The sequence below is a fragment of the Palaemon carinicauda genome, chromosome 20, assembly GCF_036898095.1.
Source record: "Palaemon carinicauda isolate YSFRI2023 chromosome 20, ASM3689809v2, whole genome shotgun sequence".
NCBI classification, from domain to species: Eukaryota; Metazoa; Arthropoda; class Malacostraca; order Decapoda; family Palaemonidae; genus Palaemon; species Palaemon carinicauda.
In genome coordinates this window covers 17,151,367-17,168,356 of record NC_090744.1, presented here as the reverse complement: position 1 = coordinate 17,168,356, position 16,990 = coordinate 17,151,367, and the positions used below count along the sequence as shown (strand labels likewise).

The 16,990-nt window shown below is 36.5% G+C and overlaps 2 protein-coding genes across 2 annotated transcripts in view; both read left to right on the top strand.

Moving 5' to 3' along the window:
• The first annotated feature begins 257 nt into the window (after positions 1-257).
• On the top strand, positions 258-635 carry LOC137659671 (uncharacterized). The gene has a single exon (XM_068394497.1). It carries the CDS (start codon positions 258-260, stop codon positions 633-635), a length of 378 nt encoding a protein of 125 aa, XP_068250598.1.
• A 314-nt stretch (positions 636-949) lies between these two features.
• Positions 950-16,990, top strand: part of LOC137659670 (mucin-22-like) — a 734,167-nt gene continuing 718,126 nt past the window's right edge. The window contains exons 1-3 of the mRNA XM_068394496.1: positions 950-984; positions 1,529-1,602; positions 1,899-3,423. Coding sequence (XP_068250597.1) covers positions 950-984; positions 1,529-1,602; positions 1,899-3,423 — 1,634 coding nt within the window. The remainder of the gene's footprint in view (positions 985-1,528; positions 1,603-1,898; positions 3,424-16,990) is intronic.

The following is a 16,990-nucleotide window of genomic DNA, read 5'->3' as shown; positions in this document are numbered from 1 at the left end:
CCAGGCAAAGGCACGCTATCAGGAGCTCTGCCGATCCTCTTATTATATTGGTTGGAAGTGAGAGGATCTCGCATTCATAAATGTGTGATAAGCCAATTTCTACGCGAGGGGAGAGGGGACGGAGGGCCCCCCCCCCTCCCCTAGATTTCAGACGGGGCGTGGGAGGAGGGAAGCTGGAACTGGCGTCAGAGAAATGAAGGTACCAGAGGAAAAATAAAGAATGGACGCAGATCGGGTTGATGGCGTGAAAGTGGATCATGGAACATCGTTTTTCTGGGACTGTTACTTATTCCTGCTTCTGCTACTGCTGCCCTGCTGCTGTTGCTGCTAGTGGTAGATGGGCTGCTCCTTCTGCTGCTATTAGTGGTAGTAGGGTTGCTTCTGCTGCTATTAGTGGTAGTAGGGCTGCTTCTGCTGCTATTAGTGGTAGTAGGGCTGCTTCTGCTGCTATTAGTGGTAGTAGGGCTGCTTCTGCAGCTATTAGTGGTAGTTGGGCTGCTTCTGCTGCTATTAGTGGTAGTAGGGCTGCTTCTGCTGCTATTAGTGGTAGTTGGGCTGCTCCTTCTGCTGCTATTAGTGGTAGTAGGGCTGCTTCTGCCGCTATTGCTGCACTGTTGAAAATTTGCTTTAAATAAACTGTACAAATCCTGGAATAAATGTTGCCAGGTATTTACCGTTTTAAAAACTGATACATTGACGTAAAGGAGGGATATTACGGTCACCAACTCGTAAAAGATGATAACAAAGTATGGTAAAAATTACAGTCGCCTGTATTTTACGGAAATACGGCCGAGAACAGTATATTTTTACGGAGAATTTCCGATTAAAATTAGTGGCTTTTTTTTTTTTTTTTTTTTTTTTTTTTTAATGGTGTGCTTTTATGATTGGAACTGATGCTTTAGTTGCATGAGTTGCTTTTATTTATCTAATGCTTTCGTGATAAAATACGATGCAGTTTTATGTTTTTGGGCTGCTGCTGCTGCTGTTAGTGGTGGTATGGCTGCTATTGCAGTCGCTACTTTTCTGACTATAACTGATACATTGGTTGCAGAATTTTTTTTTCATCCTATTCATCCTTGATAGATTACGATTTGGTTTCACGTTCCTTTATCTCCATAAGTAGTATTTTCTTTTTTTTTTCTTTTTCTTATCTAAACTAAGGTATAATTTATTATTACTATTATTTATTATCATTATTTTTATTATTGTTGTTATTGTTTTTGTTATTATTATTATTATTTTTATTATTATTATTATTTTTATTATTATTGTCATTATTACTAGCTAAGCCTTAATCCTAGTAGGAGAATTCGAATGTTATAATCACAAAGGCTCCAACAGGGAAAAAATAACCATTGAGGAAAGGAAATGCAATGGATAGTTTAATTCTTTAGTGATTTGTTAAGTTGACCCCAAATAGTCAAAATAATTCGAAATCACACTATAAAAGGTTACAGAGGATAAATTCGGCCCATCTTTTATTACTATGAACCATCAGTAGAAGCTTATTGTTAATTTTGTATTACAGTTTCCTATGTAAAATATTTAATACGTCATCATCATCATCATCATCATCATCGACTATTAACGCAAAGGGCCTCAGTTAGATTTAGCCAGTCGAGCTTTTAATTCAATACTTCCTCATTCATTGTTTCCTACTTCGCGCCTCATAGTCCTCAGCCATGTAGGCCCGGGTCTTCCAACTCTTCTTGTGCCTTGTGGAGCCCAGCTGAACTTTTTATTTTATTATTATTTTTTTTTGTAAATAAAAAAGATAATACAAATGGAATTAATGGAATTTAATCTGATACATATTCATTTTTTTTTTTGTAAATAAAAAAATAATACAAATGGAATTTAATTTGATGCATATTAATTTTAATTGTTTATTTTTTCAGGTCCAAGTAATCTGCTGGCAATAGATGAAAGTGGCAGCACATTTGCATATGCCCACCTCTCCGTAGGCGAAGAATTTGCAACGAAATCAAGCCAAGATAATACAAGGTCAACGACTGGAGCAGACTTATACGCTGAGCTATGTCCAGATGGGGTGGTGACTTGGAGCTGGGCTTTTGGAGATGAAACTGAAGGACCTCTTACGGAAAACAGTGGCATTGCGAGAATCAAAAGAGAAGCTGTGATGTGGTCAGATGAGAATGACGAAGGAGAGATGAATTCCAGAGCAAATAACCTGAAAATTGTACCTCTTGATATTCCAGTAGAAATAACCAAACTGAAAAGTAGCGAAGAGGAGCTTACGAGAATCAAAAGAGAATCTGTGGTGTGGCCAGATGAGAATGACGAAGGAAAGAAGAATTCTAGAGGAAATAACCTGAAAATTGCCGCTCTTGATATTCCAGCAGAAATAACCAAACTGAAAAGAAGCGAAGAGGAGCATACGAGGAAGTACGGCCAGTCTCTTATTTCTTCAGAGGCAACTGACGGACGCGTAAAGAAGTTAGCCGGTAGTGAAAATGTCCCCAGGTCTGGTGGACTGTTGACAGAAATGGCCGTCCAGCAGGTGAATGGTCAAAATAAAGAACTAGAGGAAATGGCGAAGCTCGCAGAGGAGGAGCACAAATTCCAGGCCGATGGCTCTCCAGGGAGTGATGGCGGGTTACACCCTACCTTACTACCGGAGGGAAGTTTCCGCGTCTCCGGTTCTCCTCCGCCCTCTGGCTCTCCTTCTAAAACTCCTACTCAACGTAGAAAACCAACGACTACAACTTCTAGTGGTTTAGAGGGACATTCTAAATCGATTGATTCCAGTATTACTGATGATCATCAAGATTTTCCAGCAAGAAATGTTAACCTATTATCCAGCACTGATGATTCAGTTAGTGTCGGAAGTCGAAGCGTTTATCCTTCAGACACTCCTACTTCAGTCGACTATTCTTCTGACACTCCTACTTCAGTCGAGTATCCTTCTGCCACTCCTACTTCAGTCGACTATTCTTCTGACACTCCTATTTCAGTCGACTATTCTTCTGACACTCCTACTTCAGTCGACTATCCTCCTCACACTCCTACTCCAATGAATTATCCTTATGCCAGTCCTACTTCAGTCGACTATCCTTCTGAAACCCCTACTTCAGTGAACTATCCTTCTGACACTCCTACTTCAGTTGACTATCCTTCTGACACCCTTACTTCAGTCGAGTATCCTTCTGCCACTCCTGCTTCAGTCGATTATTCTTCTGCCACTCCTGCTTCAGTAAATTATCCTTCTGACACTCCTACTTCAGTCGACCCTGATGGAGTTACATCTGATAAGTTGCCAGCTATAGAAGTCAGTCACCTATATCACGATAGTGGCGTATATGACTTCACTGCTGTACTTAGCTGTGACGAGAAGCCAATCCGTAGAAAAGTTGTTGAATCTGCCTTTACTGTCGCCGTACTTCTTCAGGATGTGAAAATCAGGTGAGTGTGGGATTCAGTAAAAAAAATTTCTTTTATTGAAACTAACATTAAATTTTCTTCCAGATGTTACTTGTAAGTTAATCATGTATCATTATGTTCATAATTTTATTAGAACAGAATCACTAACAAAAATGTTCTTTAATTAGTTTTCTTTCAGATGTCTCTTTCAAGTTAATCATGTATCATTAGGTTCATAATGTCAAAAATGTTATTTTATTCAAACTAGCGTTAGTTTTCTTCCAGGTATTACTTTTAAGTTAATCATGTATCATTATGTTCATAATGTTTTTAGAACAGAATCACTTACAAAAATGTTCTTTTATTGAAACTTAACATTAGTTTTCTTCCAGATATTACTTTTAAGTCAATTATGTATCACTATGTTTATAGAACAAAATCACTTACAAACATTTTCTTTTATTCTTTCTTTTCATTATTTTATAGCTATTTCTGGATATTCTCTCAAAACTAAGTTCATATAAAAATCCTTTTGGATATTTGATTATAAATGTGTCTTATCTGATTGATGTAGTCTTTCTCTGAAATTTTTTACTGCAAGGAACTTACCTTTTCGGAAACTCTCGTATCTTTATAGATAATGATAAGAATTAACATGGGATAATGTTTTGCATATCTAATAAAAAAAAAAATATTCATGGAAATTATGATCATATTTTGATTGATAATGTAAGGTACCAAACCAATACCCTAAAAAACGCAAACACACACACACACACACGTATATATATATATATATATATATGTGTGTGTGTGTGTGTGTGTGTACATACGGTGTGATATATACGGTACAATATATAAACTAGTGTACGTGACCCGTCAAAAATGATGATTAAATATTTAAATAGATATACTCATTAAAACTGCTCCCCCTTTCCTAACTCCAACACACTAGTTTGGGCAATTTGTAGGAGATTGTTGTTTTCCAAGTGGTTACCCGTCAGCGTGATAGTATATATATATATATATATATATCCAGACACTTACTCTTAGTACATAGGGGAGATAAATTCAAAGCCTTCATTACACCTATGATCGCCTCCGAATTTGGTAACAGGACCCAGCACGTGAGATAGACACTGTTCGGTTGACCTTTGACCTTCAGTCGTTAACCAACTCTGAATTGAGTAGTTCTCCTAAAACATCCCAGACCCCCATACTCTCTCTCTCTCTCTCTCTCTCTCTCTCTCTCTCTCTCTCGATGTAGTCTAGATACCCCAATGATGGCTGGCCCTCCTTCATCCTGTCTTGTTGGCCACATCGGTATTCTGAGCCATGAATTATAATGTAGAGTTTTCCATTATCATAAACATCTCTCTCGGTCTAGAATCGGAATCGTGTTCAGGTCTTGGGAGACTTAAATAGTGTGAGAAACGGTGGTGCTAGAAGTTTTCTTAGACAATTGTGGTTTTTTTTTTTTTTTTTTCTATATGGTTTATGCATATTTCAGGTTTTGGGTTGTAACAGTTTTAAGTTTATGATTTTATGTTTATATTTTACTTTTTGGTTCATGATAAAATTTGCTTTTTAACAGTTTCAGGATATTGTTGTTGTTTTTCTTTTTAAATTTCAGGTTTTGGTTTGCTACAGATTTAGGTTTATGATTTTAATTTTGTTTTTTACATTTGGTTAATAAAAATTTTCGATTCGTAACAGTTTCAGGATAGTTTTTATTTTTTTTTATTATAACTTTTTTTTCATTTTCTTTAGTTTATAAGAACTTTTGGTTTTGGTTTATTATAGTTCTAGGATCATGTTTTAATAATTTTTTACTTTTTGGGTTTATAGCATTTTCTAGCTTTGGATTGTAATAGTTTTAGGATAATGTGCTTTTCTTTTTTTTATCATTTGGTTTGTAACATTTTTTAAATTTTGGTTTGTAATAATTTCAGGATAGTGTTTTTTTCATATTTGATTTATAACAATTTCAGGTTTTGGATGTTAACAGTTTTAGGGTAAGGTTTTTTTCCCTTTTTTACATTTTAGATTATAAAATTTTTGGATTTGGTTTTTAACAGTTTTAGATTTTTTTTTTTACTTTTTTGGCTTATAAAAGTGTTGGGTTTTAATTTTAGCGGTTTCAGGATAATGTTTTATAATATATATTTCTCTCTCTCTCTCTCTCTCTCTCTCTCTCTCTCTCTCAAAATCTTTATTTTTTTATCCTTAATTCGCCTTTCCCTGCGATTCATGAGCGACTTTTAAACTTGAAATATCTCTGCAAAAGTTTATATTAAGTTGTTTATCTCTCTCTCTCTCTCTCTCTCTCTCTCTCTCTCTCCCCAAATTTTTTTATTCATTTTTCACTAGTTCCTCTTTCATGAGCGACTTTTAAACTTGGAATATCTCTGCAAAAGTTTATATCATATTCTCTCTCTCTCTCTCTCTCTCTCTCTCTCTCTCTCTCTCTTATTCTTTTGTCCTTAATTCGTCTTTCCCTGCGATTCATGAGCAACTTTTAAACTTCAAATATCTGCAAAAGTTTATTTTATGTTCTCTCTCTCTCTCTCTCTCTCTCTCTCTCTCTCTCTCATTGTATTTTCACTAATTCCTCTTTCCCTGCGATTCCTGAGTGACTTGTAAACTTTAAATACCTCTACAAACGTTTATATATTCTCTCTCTCTCTCTCTCTCTCTCTCTCTCTCTCTCTTCAAATTTTTTATTAATTTTTCACTGGTTCCTCTTTCATGAGCGATTTTTAAACTTTGAATATCTCTGCAAAAGTTTATATTATATTTCTCTCTCTCTCTCTCTCTCTCTCTCTCTCTCTCTCTCTCTCTCTCAAATCCTTTCTTATTCGTTTTCACTCATCCGTCTTTCCCTGGTTGGGTCGTTATGTGGCACGCATCATTAGCCCTGGCCTCCTCTTTTTGAAAATAAAAAAAAGGAAAGAAGAAGAACGAAGGAAAGCAAAACTCGTCTTGTGTTATGTCGCTAATTTTCTTAATGGTTACTCAAGACACCATCACAGCGAGCAATTTGTCTTCGGGGTTCTTTATCGCCTGTCTTTTTGCATGGAGATCTTTATCCTTTTCCTGCTCTCATTTGGGCCGAATCCTTTTGTTCCTCTTTCCAAAGTGTGTTCGTTTGTGAGGGGGGGGTGGGAGGGGGGGAGGGGGAGGGGGTTAGTGGTGGTGGAAGGGCCAGGGGTGGGGGGTGGGGGGGGGCTTTGAGTAAGCGTGTCGAGATTCGTCTGAAGATTTATTTTTCTTGAGATGGGGTGGAGATTAGGCACAACGATTTGTAGAATATATATATATATATATATATATTATGTATATATGTTTATATATTTATATATATTATATATATATAACTATATATATATATATATATATATACTTATATGTAACTATATATATATCTATATATATATATATAGAGAGAGAGAGAGAGAGAGAGAGAGAGAGAGAGAGTTATTGTTATTATTATTATGGAAATATCATCCATTCTGTTCCATTTTCCTATCTGTACCGCACGGGTTTCATACACGCTCGTACACTAACGTTTTTTTTTTTTTTTTTTTTTTTTTATCCCGCTCTCACCTGCATCGAAAATATAAACCTGTTTAAGCTTGCTATCGCATGTTTTATCGTTTGAATTGTGTGTCAGTCTTACTCTCAACCATCTATATATAAGGTCGTTATCGCACACATATCCAACCTACGTTTCATGTCTCACTGGCCACTCCATCATGAAATTGCTTTGTAATAAATGGCAACAGCACTGGGATAGTCTATATGGCAATAAAATGAGAGAAGTAACAAATGTCATATCTCCTTGGAGGTATGACATGATGCCCCGAAAATGAGAGACTTCTCTTTGTCGTCTCCGTATTGGTCACACTCGGTTGACACACGAGTTTCTGCTGAAGGGCCAACACCAACCGTATTGCGACGACTGTTTAGTACCTTTAACAGTGAGGCATTTGTTGACCGAATGCCCCAATTATAATAACTTAAGGAATATATATTTGTTTGAGGCTCGAGGTGAGGATGGCAGGTTCATCCTTGCAAGGATTCTTGGACATGATGTGTCCTACTATGCACAGTGGCATTTTTAGATTTATTTCAGAAGCAGGTCTTTTGAAAACTAACTTTTATAATGACATTAAACTTTTATGGTTTTAATTTGATATTCTTTATATATATATATATATATATATACATATATATATATATATATATATATATAAACTAAATGATATCGGCGTCAATGACCTTAGATGTCAGGATGCCTGGAAACTTTAAATCAATCAATCAATCAATGGCCACTCTTATTCCCTCACCACCACATAGTATATTCTATAAAACAATTATTGTTCCCAATATCTTTTCTTATATATCAGTAATCCATAACAGGTTTCACATTGCATATCTATTGATTCTATCTGGAATATTTTTAGTTCCCAATATGCCTGAACAGCTTTTTCCCTTTACATTGAAATATTTATTTTACTTGCCTTCTCTCCAGCCTAATCAACGCTGTTCATTACTTTTTATAAATTCTTGATATAATTTTAACATTTTCGATCCAAATCCAGTTCTACATCTTCTCTGGAAGACTTTAATGTCGGAAACTTATAATTCTTTGTGTTTATATCACCTATTCCTTTATACAAAGAGACCCATTAGTCCATTCAACTCTTCTTTAACAGCCACTCCATCATCCAGACTTACTTTATTTGATGGGAAATCACCTAATCCCTCTTGTTGCATCAATTCCATTCAACTACTTGTAGAACAATGTGTCATGTTTTAAGAAAAAAAATTTATAATCATTTATTCATTTCCATTTTTTTTTTTTTTTTTTTTTTTTTTTTTGACTGTATCCATCCTCCAGTATCTATTATAGATTAGCTTATCTCCTGACAGGAATAAGAACTCTATCATGTTTCCAGACTTCTAAACTTGTCTTAAATCTTCCTAACCTGCTATTATTATTATTATTATTATTATTATTATTATTATTATTATTATTATTATTATTATTAAATGCTAAGCTACAACACTAACACTAGTTGGAAAAGCAGGATGCTATAAGCCCAGGGGCTCCAACAGGGAAAATAGCCCAGTGAGGAAAGGAAACAAGGAAAAATAAAATATTTTAGAGGAAAGGAAACAAGGAAAAATAAAATATTTTAGAGGAAAGGAAACAAGGAAAAATAAAATATTTTAAGAACATTAAAAACATTAGAATAAATATTTCCTATATAAACAAAAAAAAAACTTCAAACAACTATAACTAACTACAAGAACCCCTCACTGACTGAGTGATCTCATCTTGTATCGCTAATTCTTCGTACACTCCTTTCAATTCTGCGTTCCTTGCCTATTTACACATATTTTCTCCTTTATACTCTTCTCACATCCCTATCATTAACTATAGTCCATTTCTGTTAGCGAGTCATATTTGCACCGACTCGCAACGGTGCCCTTTTAGCTGGGAAAAGTTTCCTGATCGCTGATTGGTTGGACAAGATAATTCTAACCAATCAGCGACCAGGAAACTTTTCCGAGCCAAAAGGGCACCGTTGCGAGTCGGTGCAAATATGACTCGCTAAAAGAAATGGACTATAGCAATTACATGTATATACATATTTCATATCTTTCTCATCAATATAAATTTTATTCATAACTTTTATTTCAAATTGATAAGGATACTGCATTATCTCTTGCCATTTCCTTCCTCGCCATTGCATTTATGTTCGCTGTTGCTCAATTTAACAAACTTTTACATAATTTAAAAAATTGCTGAAATAATTTGACGACGCTTCCAGACTGTTGAGAAATTCCGTTGCAAGTAAATTGTAGTATATTGCAGTTTTGTAATCATACTTAGGATGTTCTTCTCAAATTACTACATCATATCCAGTACAAAAAAGGCCATGATATATATATATATATATATATATATATATATGTATATATATATATAATAGGGGGTTTATCATGCTTAAAATGAGTATCCAATTCACTTCGGATTCAATCTCGGGATATCGCTTATGAATAACTAACATAATAAATCAAATATGTTGTATTTTCTTTACTAAGGTTTTCAAATGAATTTTTTTTTTTTTTTTTCTCCAATGCTGAAAAGCCTTCAGTAGCTGATGTTAGTTTTGAGGTGGACAATAACCCTTGCTGAAAAAGCCCCCATTGTTATTATTTTGTTTAGTCGAACATAAAACGCCCCACTTAAAAAAAGAAAAAAAAAAGACGCAATCTATTTTATAAGTCCAATAGCCTTAATAACGGCGTCAGACCTTCTTGAAGGCGTATCCAAACGCGGCGAGAAAAGACATGAAACAAATGAAAGAAGAAGACCCAGCGGGTGGCGAAAGGTTGACTGGCGGCCTCAAAAGGCTATTCATTGGCCCAACGACGTCCTCGGACCAGTCAGGAGGAGGAGGAGGAAGAGGAGGTGGAGAAGGACCTTTATGAAGAGACTTTATATGTGTGGCGAGGGGCGCACAACGGAATGAAATTTCCCTCGCTTTGGCACCGGGGAAGTGTCTCGTGCCAGCCCTGTGGACCCAATTAGAGTCAACCCAACTCTTGATGGCTCTCGCTCGTCCTTCCATAACCCCCTCCCCCACCCCATTCCTCCTCCTCCTCCCCCCCCCTTCCTCTATCCTGTACCTCCATCCACTATCCACCCTTTATCCCTTCCCTTTTACCCACTCACCGTCTTTTTCTCTTTTTCCTTTCCTGCTCTTTTGGGTGGAAACATTTTTCTCGCCTTTTTTGAAACGTGTGTGTGTGTGTGTGTATATATATATATATATATATATACATATTTATATATATATATATATATATATGTATGGTTAGAATGTATATGTATATAATTATATATAACTAAGGATATGTATGCATATGAATATCTACTGTGTGTATATACTGTATATATATATATATATATTTATATATTTATGTATATATATATATACATATATATATATATATATATATATATATATATATATATATATATATATATAACCTTTCATTTATGAATTAGCAAACCTGTCCTTTAGTATTGAAAATTTCGGTCATTTACTGATGCCTCTATATTTAATGACAGCGTTTTCAGTGTTATTGCACATTACATTATACAAGGAATATGTGCGTGCATGATTGTACATATGCATTATTTAAGGTTATACCATTCGTTAATATATCTTGAGTTTTTTATACATGCCTAATTTTAAACTCCTGTAAATGTATACTGTATATGAATGAAGTTCACGCTTTGCTATTACCTCATCTCCCGTTTTCTGTCAGTTAGCTGCAGGCATACAAGCCACCGGTTGTTTTCAATTACATGCAGACATACAAGCAACAGTTTTCTGTTGACTACATGCAATCATACAAACAACTGTTTGCTGCTAATTAGATACAGACGTACAAGCAAGAATTTGCTGTCAATTAATTGCACACATACAAGCGACTGCTTGCTTTCAGTTACATGCAGACATACATGCAACAGTTTGCGGTTAACTACATGTAATCATACAAACAAGTGTTTGCTGCCAATTACATAAAGACATACAAGTAACAGTTTGCTGTTAATTATATGCAGTCATATAAGCAACTGTTTGCTGCCACTTATATGCAGATATACAAGCAACCGTTTGCAATCAATTACATGCAAGCATATAAGCAATTGTTTCACTTACAAGCAACAGTTTGCTGCCACTTACATACAAACATACAAGCAAGAATTTCCTGCCAACTGTGTAGAGACATACAAGCAACTGTTTTCTGTTAATTGCATGCATAGGTACAAACAATTGATTGTTGTTAATTAGATGAAGACATACAGTACAAGCAAATGTATGCTGTTAGTTACATGCATAGGTACAAGCAACCGGTTGCTTTCAATTACATGCAGACATGCAAGCAACTGTTAGTTGTTAATTACATCCTCACATACAAGCAACCATTTTCTATCAGTTATATGCAGACATACAAACAATTGTTTTCTGTTAGTTACATGCAGACATGCAGGGAAACACCGGTTTGTTGTTAATTACATGCTCACATACAAGCAATCATTTACTGTTAATTACATTCAGACATACATACAATTCTTTTCTGTTAGTTACACGCAGACATGCAAGCAAACACCTGTTTGTTGTTAATTACATGCTCACATACAAGCAACCATTTACTGTTAATTACATGCAGACATACAAACAATTGTTTTCTGTTAGTTACATGCAGACATGCAAGCAAACACCTGTTTGTTGTTAATTACATGCTCACATGCAAGCAACCATTTACTGTTAATTACATGCAGACATGCAAGCAAACACCTGTTTTTTGTTAATTACATGCTCACATGCAAGCAACCATTTACTGTTAATTACATTCAGACATGCACACAACTGTTTGTTGTTAATTACATGCTCACATGCAAGCAACCATTTACTGTCAATTACATGTAGACATGCACACAACTGTTTGTTGTTAATTACATGCTCACATGCAAGCAACCATTTACTGTCAATTACATGTAGACATGCACACAACTGTTTGTTGTTAATTACATGCTCACATGCAAGCAACCATTTACTGTCAATTACATGTAGACATGCAAACAACTGTTTGTTGTTAATTACATGCTCACATACAAGCAACCATTTACTATCAATTACATGCAGACAGGCAAACAACTACTTGTTGTTAATTACATGCTCACATACAAGCAACCATTTACTGTCAATTACATGGAGACATACAAACAATTTTCTGTTAGTTACATGCAGACATGCAAGCAAACGCCTGTTTGTTGTTAATTACATGCTTACATACAAGCAACCATTTACTGTATACAAACAATTGTTAATGGTGATATATATTTAAACAGAAGTGCGCACAAACATGCGTATGGTTACGCCTAAAGTGATTATCACTCTGTTGCCACCTCGGTAGGTTTTTTCTTTAGCCGCTCGGGTGTCCGGACGCGGTCAGTTAGTCCTTCAGGCTTTGGGAAAAATATTGGATATCACGGCAGTGATCCTTCTGGTATCCCCTTTTAAGCGCTTGCTGGCCATAGAGTGAAGGACTACGAGAGAGAGAGAGAGAGAGAGAGAGAGAGAGAGAGAGAGAGAGAGAGAGAGAGAGAGAGAAGGGGGCTATCAATTTTTATGTCATTTGCTTTTACTGCGTTGGGGATGTGTTTGCATGTGAGGTATTTGCATTTTTTTTTTATTTTTTTTTTATTTAAGGGTTATATTGGAGGAGTTTTTATTCTGCCTTGTTTTTATTTAGTTATTACGTGGTTTGATATGTATTTATTTTTTATTAGTAGTGGATTTAATTATTTTTTTATTCATATGGACCTTTCTTATTAGTAGTGAATTTAATTAATCTTAGATTTTTATTCTTATGGACTTTGTTTTTGAGGTAACCGTTAATCTAATGTTATTTCATGTTTATGTATATGAACTTCCAGACATGTTTCAAGTTACTTCAGTCTCCAAAATTACGAAACGAAAGTTCATCTCATTCTTCTAAAAGGGGCATTTCTTGATTTCCAATACTTGCACGAGGAGAACGTAATATCGTGTTTTTATCTGTCATTAAGAATTTTTGAGGTTCCCTTAATCAAATAGTTTCTGAATTGTTTGAATCAATTTAATCCAATAATTTCCAAAAAAAAGAAAAGAGGCATTTTGTTTAAATTTATTTATCCCGAAAGGGAACCTTAGTCTTGATCAAATCATAATTATTATATTACTTGCTGTAAAGAAACGCAAAACTGTCAGATAATTCAAATTCATTGCATTAGCTTATTTGAAACGTCCTCACTTGGGGATCTGTTAGACTGGGAATCGAGACCCGTTCAAATTCAATAGTTTCTTGTAGCGTCTTTAACTTCGTCATCCTTATGAGCTAAGGATGGAGGGTTTGGGGGACCTATAAGGGTACCTACTTAGTCATCAGCAGCCATTGTCTGGCCCTTCCTGGTCCTAGCTTGATGGAGAGGAGCTTGGACGCTGATCATATGTATTTATGGTCAGTGTTTAGGGCATTGTCACTATCCCTTGCTTCTGCCATTCAATCTCTAGTGCATTGTCACTATCCCTTGCCTCTGCCATTCAATCTCTAGTGCATTGTCACTATCCCTTGCCTCTGCCATTCAATCTCTAGTGCATTGTCACTATCCCTTGCCTCTGCCATTCAATCTCTAGTGCATTGTCACTATCCTTTGCCTCTGCCATTCAATCTCTACTGCATTGTCACTATCCCTTGCCTCTGCCATTCAATCTCTAGTGCATTGTCACTATCCCTTGCCTCTGCCATTCAATCTCTAGTGCATTGTCACTATCCCTTGCCTCTGCCATTCAATCTCTAGTGCATTGTCACTATCCCTTGCCTCTGCCATTCAATCTCTAGTGCATTGTCACTATCCCTTGCCTCTGCCATTCAATCTCTAGTGCATTGTCACTATCCCTTGCCTCTGCCATTCAATCTCTAGTGCATTGTCACTATCCCTTGCCTCTGCCATTCAATCTCTAGTGCATTGTCACTATCCCTTGCTTCTGCCATTCAATCTCTAGTGCATTGTCACTATCCCTTGCCTCTGCCATTCAATCTCTAGTGCATTGTCACTATCCCTTGTCTCTGTCATTGTCACTATCCCTTGCCTCTGCCATTCAATCTCTAGTGCATTGTCACTATCCCTTGCCTCTGCCATTCAATCTCTAGTGCATTGTCACTATCCCTTGCCTCTGCCATTCAATCTCTAGTGCATTGTCACTATCCTTTGCCTCTGCCATTCAATCTCTACTGCATTGTCACTATCCCTTGCCTCTGCCATTCAATCTCTAGTGCATTGTCACTATCCCTTGCCTCTGCCATTCAATCTCTAGTGCATTGTCACTATCCCTTGCCTCTGCCATTCAATCTCTAGTGCATTGTCACTATCCCTTGCCTCTGCCATTCAATCTCTAGTGCATTGTCACTATCCCTTGCCTCTGCCATTCAATCTCTAGTGCATTGTCACTATCCCTTGCCTCTGCCATTCAATCTCTAGTGCATTGTCACTATCCCTTGCCTCTGCCATTCAATCTCTAGTGCATTGTCACTATCCCTTGTCTCTGTCATTCAATCTCTAGTGCATTGTCACTATCCCTTGCCTCTGCCATTCAATCTCTAGTGCATTGTCACTATCCTTTGCCTCTGCCATTCAATCTCTAGTGCATTGTCACTATCCCTTGCCTCTGCCATTCAATCTCTAGTGCATTGTCACTATCCTTTGCCTCTGCCATTCAATCTCTAGTGCATTGTCACTATCCCTTGCCTCTGCCATTCAATCTCTAGTGCATTGTCACTATCCCTTGCCTCTGCCATTCAATCTCTAGTGCATTGTCACTATCCCTTGCCTCTGCCATTCAATCTCTAGTGCATTGTCACTATCCCTTGCTTCTGCCATTCAATCTCTAGTGCATTGTCACTATCCCTTGCTTCTGCCATTCAATCTCTAGTGCATTGTCACTATCCTTTGCCTCTGCCATTCAATCTCTAGTGCATTGTCACTATCCCTTGCCTCTGCCATTCAATCTCTAGTGCATTGTCACTATCCCTTGCTTCTGCCATTCAATCTCTAGTGCATTGTCACTATCCCTTGCTTCTGCCATTCAATCTCTAGTGCATTGTCACTATCCTTTGCCTCTGCCATTCAATCTCTAGTGCATTGTCACTATCCCTTGCTTCTGCCATTCAATCTCTAGTGCATTGTCACTATCCCTTGCCTCTACCATTCAATCTCTAGTGCATTGTCACTATCCCTTGCCTCTGCCATTCAATCTCTAGTGCATTGTCACTATCCTTTGCCTCTGTCATTCAATCTCTAGTGCATTGTCACTATCCCTTGCCTCTGCCATTCAATCTCTAGTGCATTTTCACTATCCCTTGCCTCTGCCATTCAATCTCTAGTGCATTGTCACTATCCCTTGTCTCTGCCATTCAATCTCTAGTGCATTGTCACTATCCTTTGCCTCTGCCATTCAATCTCTAGTGCATTGTCACTATCCTTTGCCTCTGCCATTCAATCTCTAGTGCATTGTCACTATCCCTTGCCTCTGCCATTCAATCTCTAGTGCATTTTCACTATCCCTTGCCTCTGCCATTCAATCTCTAGTGCATTGTCACTATCCCTTGCCTCTGCCATTCAATCTCTAGTGCATTGTCACTATCCCTTGCCTCTGCCATTCAATCTCTAGTGCATTGTCACTATCCCTTGCCTCTGCCATTCAATCTCTAGTGCATTGTCACTATCCCTTGCCTCTACCATTCAATCTCTAGTGCATTGTCACTATCCCTTGCCTCTGCCATTCAATCTCTAGTGCATTTTCACTATCCCTTGCTTCTGTCATTCGTGAGTGATCTTTGAACCTTTATACACAAGTTCTTAATTTATGCCACCATATATAAAATTTCATTCTTTATTATATTGAAACCGTTTAGTGATAGGTATTCGGATATAAAAAGATGTGCTTGCAGTACAGAGCTATTCATGTCCGTAGTCTCCGTACCATGGTCTTCCACTATCTTAGGTTAGAGTTCTCTTGCTTGAGGGTATACTCAGGCACACTACTCTATGTGTTCCCTTATTTCCTTTCCTCTTTGGGACTATTTTCCTTGTTGGATCTCTGGGGCTTATACCACCCTGCTTCTCCAGTTAGGTTTATGGCTTAGCTAGTGATAATAATAATAATAATAATAATAATAATAATGATTAGGAAGTTTATTACGCAAGCTCTCTCCTCCCAAGTTAGCCCCCACAAGACATCCGAAAGACTGAAGTTATTAAGACTTTCAAGAAGGAACTAAAGACTTTCTTGTTCAATAAGTGCTTCGAGCGTGTGGATTTGACAAAAAACGAGTAATATGCGATGTGAAACGCTGAATGCCTAGGAATGAACATATTAAAATAACTGTGAAGGTTCTGTACAGAGTAGGGTTCATCTGCTGCATAGGACCAATAAAAAAGCAGCCCTTAACCCCTTCGCTGCCAGTGGTGAATTCAACAAAACTTTTGATGTAGCATAATCTTTCAAGACCACAAAAATATTAGCTTGTTTATATTCATTGGAAATCTCTCATGATGACCTTTCCAATAAATACCAACTTGTTATGGTTTGGGTGATTTTGAAATGTTTATCAATTTTTCATATTTTGATTAGGTCAGCAGTGAAAGGTTGAAGTAAAGTAAGTAAGCCACAGTGTTTAGAAATGTACATACACCAGACCAAATAAACCTAAATTCATTTATTATTATTATTATTATTATTATTATCATTATTATTATTATTATTATTATTGTTGTTGTTGTTGTTATTGATATTATCAGATGTAGTGATGGCGATGATATTTTCTTCAAGTCAACGGGAAAGTCGAAGGGATAGATAATCCAGATAAAAGTTTTCAAAGAATATAATTCATCAAGTCATGAGTAAATTCTAATTAAGAATAAGAACTTCAATCAAAACTTTAATTCAATTAAATTTGTTTTGCATCAGATTAAGTTACTTTT